This window comes from Hippopotamus amphibius, chromosome 4 (assembly GCF_030028045.1).
Source record: "Hippopotamus amphibius kiboko isolate mHipAmp2 chromosome 4, mHipAmp2.hap2, whole genome shotgun sequence".
NCBI classification, from domain to species: domain Eukaryota; kingdom Metazoa; phylum Chordata; class Mammalia; order Artiodactyla; family Hippopotamidae; genus Hippopotamus; species Hippopotamus amphibius.
This window is the reverse complement of record NC_080189.1, coordinates 184,786,347-184,794,837: the sequence shown is the minus strand read 5'-3', so window position 1 is coordinate 184,794,837 and position 8,491 is coordinate 184,786,347. Positions and strand designations below refer to the sequence as shown.

At 51.5% G+C, this 8,491-nt stretch overlaps 1 protein-coding gene across 1 annotated transcript; it reads left to right on the top strand.

Annotated features, from left to right (window-relative positions):
- Window positions 1-2,339: 2,339 nt before the first annotated feature.
- On the top strand, window positions 2,340-8,169 carry HSP90AA1 (heat shock protein 90 alpha family class A member 1). The gene is made up of 11 exons (XM_057731948.1): window positions 2,340-2,523; window positions 2,980-3,141; window positions 3,235-3,601; window positions 3,920-4,053; window positions 4,227-4,547; window positions 4,766-4,931; window positions 5,110-5,300; window positions 5,736-5,883; window positions 6,116-6,384; window positions 6,726-7,059; window positions 7,368-8,169. Exons 2-11 carry the CDS (start codon window positions 2,980-2,982, stop codon window positions 7,475-7,477), a joined length of 2,202 nt encoding a protein of 733 aa, XP_057587931.1. The 5' UTR covers window positions 2,340-2,523; the 3' UTR covers window positions 7,478-8,169.
- Window positions 8,170-8,491: the final 322 nt, after the last annotated feature.

Below are 8,491 nucleotides of genomic sequence, written 5' to 3'. Positions count from 1 at the left end.
AAGTGGCAGGTACAGTGCCAGATCCCCTGTGGGGATGCCTAGGTTTCTACAAGGTGGTGGATAGTCACCTGGCTGGTGAGCTCTGGAGGAAGGCCAGGTAGGTGGGGGAGATGAGCTCAGCACCCGCCCGGGTCTAGAGCTGGAAAAGTCCCAGGGACAGGTCAGGGCGAGGGGATGAGTCTGGAGAGGGGACAGACCGGGGAGCAGGAGCAGCAGGGGAGACTGAAACCCCAGCGAACTGCTGGTGTAACCAAGCACACCGGTGGTTGACGTGGAACCGGTCCCAGGCGTCAGGAGGGACAAGAGCAAAACCGTCCTTGTGCTCGGCGACTGAGGCCAGCAGTCAGGCAGGCAGGGGACAGGTGGAGCGCAGGAGGATTTGGAAGAAGGGTGTTGTGGCTGGAGCCTGCTGGGAAACCCTGGGTCCCCAAGTGGCCTCTGGAGGAGAGGCGGGGAAAGCTCCAGAAACCGAGAATTTCACACCCGGGGCCTTTGAACGGCTCATCTGCAAAAAATCTTAAACCTCCCTCCGGGGCAGTGGCAGGAGGAGGGGAGAAAGAAGGAAGTGGGCCAAGCCTCTAAGTCAGGAGAGCAGGAGGGTGGCTGCTAGGCTTAGAGGAGGAGCCCTTGCGTGGCTGACCGTGGCAACAAGGAAACTTCAACGCTACCACGCCATCTCCTCTTCCTCCTCCCCCTCCCCGCCCCCATCCCAGGCCGCAGGGAAAACGCGGGCTTGCACACACAGCTGGAGTCAGACACAAGTTTTACAACGTGCCGCAGCGAATGCTAACTCCCACCTGCCCTCACCACGTGGCTGGTACTCTCTAGTCTATTTTGCCTGTTTTAACGCTAGTCAGGACGCCCTGGGTCGATTTCGCTGCCTCCTAAAGGGTCTCCAGCCTCAGTGCGAGAAGCCCGCTCCTGGGAAAGCTGGGTTTCTCTGGAGACTAGGAAATGGAGGGAATCGTCAGTCAAGTTTGTTTACAACGTAAGGAGCTTCCAGGTTGTTCCCGAGGGCCCAAGGCTTGGGATGGGTGGGAGGAGCTAGAGACAAAGGAGTCGGGAGGAGGGGGATGGTTTACCGGGAGAGGCCCGGGCGGGGCAGGGGTTTCCTCAACCGCGAACCCGCCCACCCCCCACCCGCACCCCCAGGTTACTGACCCGAGCGGAGCCCAGAGGACATCCCCCCCACCTCCAAGATTCTTATAACTGTGATTTGACGCTATTCTAAAACACGTTTGGAATTCCCATTTAGAAATTGTCATTTAAGGCAAGTTAATTACCCAAGCCATAAATTATATACTTCGTATGGATACCTCAAATTACACAAAAGAATACGTAAAAGAGAGGCGTGTAGCTGGGCAAGCGTGCATGGTCACCAAACCCCGGAATTCCAGCCTAGGGCCCGCCACGCGTCGAAGGATAGTTTTAAAACAAACCCAAAGTAGGTACAACTCCCCAAGGGGCTGAGCAAGGGCTTCCAGACTTCAGGGCTTTGTGTCCATTTCATCATTTCCCCCAGGGCACAGTGGGGCCTAAGGACAGGACCAGCCCCCAAATCCTGGAGGTGGCCTGCGTTTGGGGAGGGGGGAGGCCCTCGTTCCCTGTCCCACCTGAGCTTCAGAACCAGCCGCGTGGAGCCCACGAGGCCCCGGGGCTCCCCTTTGCATACGCTGGTCCCTCCTGGCTCACACACCGCTGCACACCCCACCAGGCCGGAGCCCCGGGCTCCTCATAACGAGGTCCTGGCATGCACCTGCCGCCCGCATTCTCGTGCGCTCAGCCCATCATCGCTGCCTCCAGCAAACCGGTGCGCCCCGTGCCTCCCAGTCCCGCGCGGGACCAACCGCTGCCCCCGAGCCCCTAACGTGGCCCTGGGCGTACACGTGGAACACGTGGCCGGACCCCTGGCCCCCGCTTCAGCCCCGCACGCGCGGCCTCAAGGCCCCAGCCCTGGCCCTGCCCTGACGCTGAGGGAGCCGAAGCTGACACAGCCTGGGGACACGCTTTAACCACCGAGGGGTTACTCCTCTGGACTTCACAGAGCCGCGGGCGCGGGCACTCAGTCCCCGGCCGCACTCCCGGGGCCCGGACAGGGCGTGGGGGGCCGCTGGGCCGACGCGCCCCGAGGTGGAGGTTGCGAGCCCGGGGAGGGGAGGGGAGAGCCGGCGGGGCGAAGCCCGTCGCGGCGCGGGGGCAGGCCGGGGTCGGGGGGGCAGAACGCGCGAGACCTTCCCGAGAGTTCCGGGCCGCGCAGGCGCACTGCGGCCGGCGCGGGCGCGCGCGGCGCGGTCCTGGGGCCGCGCGGGCCCGCGAGAGGGGCGGGCGGCGTCCAGGGCGCAGGCGCGCGGCCGCGGCGGCGGTTGGGGTGGGTTCTTCCGGAAGGTTCGGGAGGCTTCTGGAAAAGGCGCCGCGCGCTGGGCGGGCCCGCCTCTATATAAGGGAGGCGCGGGGGCGGCGCGGCAGTTGCTTCTGCGTCCCGGTGCTGCGACGTTGCGGAGCCTGTGAGGTCCTTCAGCCGAGGTGAGGCGGCGCGCGGGGGGCCCCGCGGGGGGCGCGGGGGTCCGGGGCGGCGGCGGCGGCGTTGGGCGCGACTCCCGGGGCGCTGCGGCCGGCGGGCCCGGGGCGGTCGGCGCGTCCCGCGGGCCTCGGGCCTGCTGCGGCCTCCTCTCTCCTCGCCCGGGCGGGGGCGGGCGGGGGCGGGCGGGCCCGGGGGCGCCGGGGAGGCGGGGGCGGGGGTCGCGGGGGCCCGGCTGTGCGCCCCGGGAGGGGCCCCGGGCCCGGGCGGCGGGCGGGGGCGTCGTGGCGGAGCCGCGCGGGAGCGGCGTCCGTGCGGCCGGCGGGGGCGGCGGCGCCCGGCCCCGGGATGAGGTCATCCCTTTGTGAGCCGGCGCCTCCTGCGCGCACCGGGCTGCGAGGCGGGCGCGGGACGCGGCGGGACCCGGTGCGGCGGCCTCACCGGCTCGGTGTGCTCTGCAGATGCCTGAGGAAACCCAGACCCAAGACCAGCCGATGGAGGAGGAGGAGGTGGAGACGTTCGCCTTCCAGGCGGAAATCGCCCAGTTGATGTCGCTGATCATCAACACGTTCTACTCGAATAAAGAGATTTTTCTGCGGGAGCTTATTTCGAACTCATCCGATGTAAGTCTGTCGACGCGGGCCGGGTTTTGGTTTCGGTATGGAACTCACCACCGTCTAGGGGCCTCGTGCGTAATGGTGTGTGTTTTTTGATAGGCTCTGGACAAGATCAGGTATGAGAGCTTGACGGATCCCAGTAAACTAGACTCTGGCAAAGAGCTGCATATTAACCTCATTCCGAACAAGCAAGATCGAACCCTCACTATTGTGGATACCGGGATTGGAATGACCAAGGCCGATTTGATCAATAACCTTGGTACCATCGCCAAGTCCGGGACTAAGGCGTTTATGGAGGCTTTGCAGGCTGGTGCAGATATTTCTATGATTGGCCAGTTTGGTGTCGGGTTTTATTCGGCCTATTTGGTGGCTGAGAAAGTGACCGTTATCACCAAACATAACGACGATGAGCAGTATGCCTGGGAGTCTTCTGCAGGAGGGTCCTTCACAGTTAGAACTGACACAGGTAGGCACCGGATAGAACACCTTTCTGGGTCAGTCGTGTGTGGAGGATGGGGTATTGTAGGCACTGGACCCTTGAAGATATTGTGGAGTTTGTTTTAAAGAATGTATATACATATTTACGTTTTTCTGGAGTGTGATAGCTTGCCTTTGTGGTGGTTTATTTTGGGCGAGGCTGCTAAGTACTCTGGGCCCTTTTCACTCCAGTAACAGTAAATTATTTTCTTAGATTATTCCAGTGACTGTCGGAAGGGCTAAATGATGTTTATGTTATTGTGATTAGGCTGTTGAGATTGCGCTCATTTCTTAATTTTTTTTTCAGGAGAACCTATGGGTCGGGGAACAAAGGTTATTCTGCATCTGAAAGAAGACCAAACTGAGTACTTGGAGGAGCGGAGAATAAAGGAGATTGTGAAGAAGCACTCTCAGTTTATTGGCTATCCCATCACTCTTTTTGTGAGTTTTTTTTGTGTTCTGTATGTACATTCCCAGAGTGACTGAGCTGGGATCTTTAGTCCTCAGAGTTCTTGATGAGGGAGAGATCCGAACTTTGGCATTATTTACTGGGCTGGGGGGCATTTTATAGTTCTGCGATGGAGAGGTGACATGATTTGGGTCTTTTTTTGAAGGTGGAGAAGGAACGAGATAAAGAAGTCAGTGATGATGAGGCGGAAGAAAAGGAAGACAAAGAGGAAGAGAAGGAAAAAGAAGAAAAGGAGTCTGATGACAAACCCGAGATAGAAGACGTTGGCTCTGATGAAGAGGAGGAAGAGAAGAAGGATGGGGACAAGAAGAAGAAGAAGAAGATCAAGGAGAAGTATATCGATCAAGAAGAGCTGAACAAGACGAAGCCCATTTGGACCAGAAACCCGGATGACATCACCAACGAAGAGTATGGCGAGTTCTACAAGAGCTTGACCAATGACTGGGAAGATCACTTGGCAGTGAAGGTGAGTGACTGCTGAGGGCTCCACAGCCAGTGTTTCTGCAGGTGCTCTGCCTCAGACTGGTAAATTTGAGCATGTTTGTGGCAGGTTTGTCTCATCTCTGGCCCCATCCTTCCCCTAAAGTCTTTAAGTTATCTAACTGTAAGCTGTGGATTTTAAGAGGTACCTTGTCAGTGAAAAGTTTTTTTCACTGTCTTGATCTTCATTGTGTTTTATTATAGCATTTTTCAGTTGAAGGACAGTTGGAATTCAGAGCCCTTCTTTTTGTCCCAAGACGTGCTCCCTTTGACCTATTTGAAAACAGAAAGAAAAAGAACAACATCAAGCTGTATGTTCGCAGAGTTTTCATCATGGATAACTGTGAGGAGCTAATCCCTGAATATCTAAGTAAGTATTAGCTGGATATAAAGAAAGATTACTGGTTGGTCAAAGAAATTCATTGTATCAACTCCTGATTTTTAAACAAACATGGGGAAGAAATCTTTCATCTTTGGTTTTTGGGGTTTACGTATTTGTAGATTTTTGTTTCTGGAGTGACTTTGAGTGCATTTGATCTGTTTTGCAGATTTCATTAGGGGTGTGGTGGATTCTGAGGATCTCCCTCTAAACATTTCCCGTGAGATGTTGCAACAAAGCAAAATTTTGAAAGTTATCAGAAAGAATTTGGTCAAAAAATGCTTAGAACTCTTCACTGAACTGGCAGAAGATAAAGAGAACTACAAGAAGTTCTATGAGCAGTTCTCTAAAAATATTAAGGTTGGTTACAAACACGTTAGACCATTAAGATCAGGAATCAACCTGGCTTCTCATTTTAAATGCAGGGTTTTGGGGTTTTTTTAACTGCATTGGGTCTTTGTTGCTGTGCCCAGGCTTTGTCTAGTTGTGGCGAGCGGGGCTACTCTTCGTTGTGATGCACAGGCCACCCTTTGAGGTGGCTCTTCTCCTTGTGGAGCACAGGCTCTAGGCGTGCGGGCTTCAGTAGTTGTGGTTTGCAGGCTCTAGAGCACAGGCTCTGTAGTTGTGGTGCGCGGCCTTAGTTGCTCCGCTGCATGTGGGATCTTGCCGGACCAGGGATTGAACCTGTGTCCCCTAGATTGGCAGGCAGATTCTTAACCGCTGCACCACCACGGAAGTCCTTTAAATGATTTTTTAATGCAGAGAAGGTCTTCCTAAAGCTAACATATTTTTCAGCTTGGAATCCATGAAGATTCTCAAAACCGGAAGAAGCTTTCAGAGCTGTTGAGGTACTACACTTCTGCTTCTGGTGATGAGATGGTTTCTCTCAAGGACTATTGCACAAGAATGAAGGAAAACCAGAAACACATCTATTATATTACAGGTATTGGGCAGTATATGTTACAGTAGTATCTTTGTTCTTATGATCCCATAGGAACAGTTGGGTGTGTTTTCTACCCATGTGGTGTTATGTATAAATTAGTAGGTGTTAATATAGGGCAGGATGGTCAACGTGAGCTAGCCCTTGTTTGTGGTTTGATTTGACTACATAGGAAAAAAACAAAACGAAATGAAACTGATTCCTATTAAGGACCTAAAACTTTCTCATGTCTCAGGTGAGACCAAGGACCAGGTGGCTAACTCAGCCTTTGTGGAACGTCTTCGGAAGCATGGCTTGGAAGTGATCTACATGATAGAGCCTATTGATGAGTACTGTGTGCAACAGCTGAAGGAGTTTGAGGGAAAGACCTTAGTGTCAGTCACCAAAGAGGGCCTGGAACTTCCAGAAGACGAAGAAGAGAAAAAGAAACAGGAGGAGAAAAAGACAAAGTTTGAAAATCTCTGCAAAATCATGAAGGACATCTTGGAGAAGAAAGTTGAAAAGGTGTGTGAATACTGTGGTTTCCACCTACGTTTTCTAATTATAGACCCTTCTCAGAAAGGGGTGTTAGGTGTTTTTAAACTAAAGTTTTCTCAACTTAGTAATAGATATGTAATGGAAATAGCCTTTCCATTTAGTGGTGGATATTGATCTTAAGATCCTTAAAGATTTTTAAAAATTATATGAGAACTTAGAGAAAGAAAGCTTCAGATATCTAAAATGGAAGTGATATTTCTGATTCGGTACTCAAGTTTTTTAAATATTCATAATAAAGCTGATGATAAGTACTTAGAAGTTAGAATGTAAAACCTCTTTACGCCCAGTTATCACTGTTTTGATTATAGGTGGTTGTGTCAAACCGGTTGGTGACATCCCCATGCTGCATCGTCACAAGTACATATGGTTGGACAGCCAACATGGAAAGAATCATGAAGGCTCAGGCCCTGAGAGACAACTCAACGATGGGTTACATGGCAGCGAAGAAGCACCTGGAGATAAACCCCGACCATTCTATCATCGAGACCTTGAGGCAGAAGGCAGAGGCTGACAAGAATGACAAGTCTGTGAAAGATCTGGTCATCCTACTGTACGAGACAGCTCTCCTGTCTTCTGGCTTCAGTCTGGAGGATCCCCAGACACACGCCAACAGGATCTACAGGATGATCAAGCTTGGTCTTGGTGAGCTTTGTGCAAGTACCATGTGTAGTAATAACCAATTGGGGGAGAAAACTTAAAACACATGACTATTGGAGAAGGGTAACTTGCAGCAATTTGAATGAAATTGCTCTATCCTGTTCAGTTTGGGAAACACTACAATTACACGAGTTAAGGGGGGTAAGTAGGCTTTTTGATTTTAAGAGAGGAGAAATGAAACAGGTACATAACACCCTGTAGTTGCTTAGCTTTGGAAGCGAGTATGAACCAGTAGTATTGGGCTAGTTAGGTGTCTTTAAGAAGTCTCATCCGTGGTGTTTGTTTCCGAAAAGGTATTGATGAGGATGACCCCACTGCTGACGACAGCAGTGCTGCTGTAACTGAGGAGATGCCACCCCTTGAAGGAGATGACGACACGTCCCGCATGGAAGAAGTCGACTAAGCTCTGCCTGAGGACTACGTGGCTACGTGTTCAACACTCTGTCTCCATTCCCTCTGATAATATGTTTTCAAGTATTTTATTTTTGTTAACATTTAAAAATCTGTATGGCATGACAACTACTTAAGGGGAGGATAAGATTTCTTTCTACTAAGTGTGATACTGTGATCCTTTAGGCCCTAAAGCAGAGCTAGTTTTTCTTTTCTAGTTTCATGTTGGCTTATTTTAACAGATGGGAGAAGTGTTGTTGTAAGGTGTATGTAACCTATGTTAACTTCGTGTTCTGAAGTGTTTAGCTATGAAGTGGATTCTTTAGTAGACCAAATCTTCTGTCACTGAAGTGTTCTGAAGTATATACCTTGATGTTTAAAAGAAAAATACTTGTGAAAGCAACTTTCATCTTCTGGGATTTACTTTTTAAACCTTCCTTCTCCTGTAGTTACCGGCTGCATGTTCCAGGCCTCTAGAAATTAGTATGTTAAGGCGAACCAACTTGGTGGGAGTCACTGTCCATACGTAGGACTTGTTTTCCAAAGAAAAGTATTGTTTAGAGTAGCAAATTTATAAGCCTGCCTAGGCATGTTGTGAAGCTGTTTGAAAAGTAACTCGAAGCAAGTTTTGTGAATGGAAACGTAGTGTTCAAGTCACATTCTGCTTTCAAAGTTGTAACAAATACAGGTTAATTTAAAAAGTTACGTGAAAATGTCTTATTTGTGGGGGGTGGGGTTATAGGTGACGGGATCGTCTGAGAATGTAAACATTAGGTGTGCACCTCAGGCAAGTCAGGGAAGCAGATGGTTGGTGTTGGCTGCCCTGCGTCTTACTGTTGGGACCTGCCCGGCGTACAGTCAGGACCTGCCCAGGGTGCACTCAGGTGGCATGTTGGGATAAGCATATATTCTTGTGATGTGGGGTTGTTTTGGTGGTTGTGTTTTTTGGGCTGCACAGGTGCAAGATCTTAGCCAGAATCTTAGTTCCCTGACGGGGGATGGAACCTGCACTCCTTGCAGTGGAAGC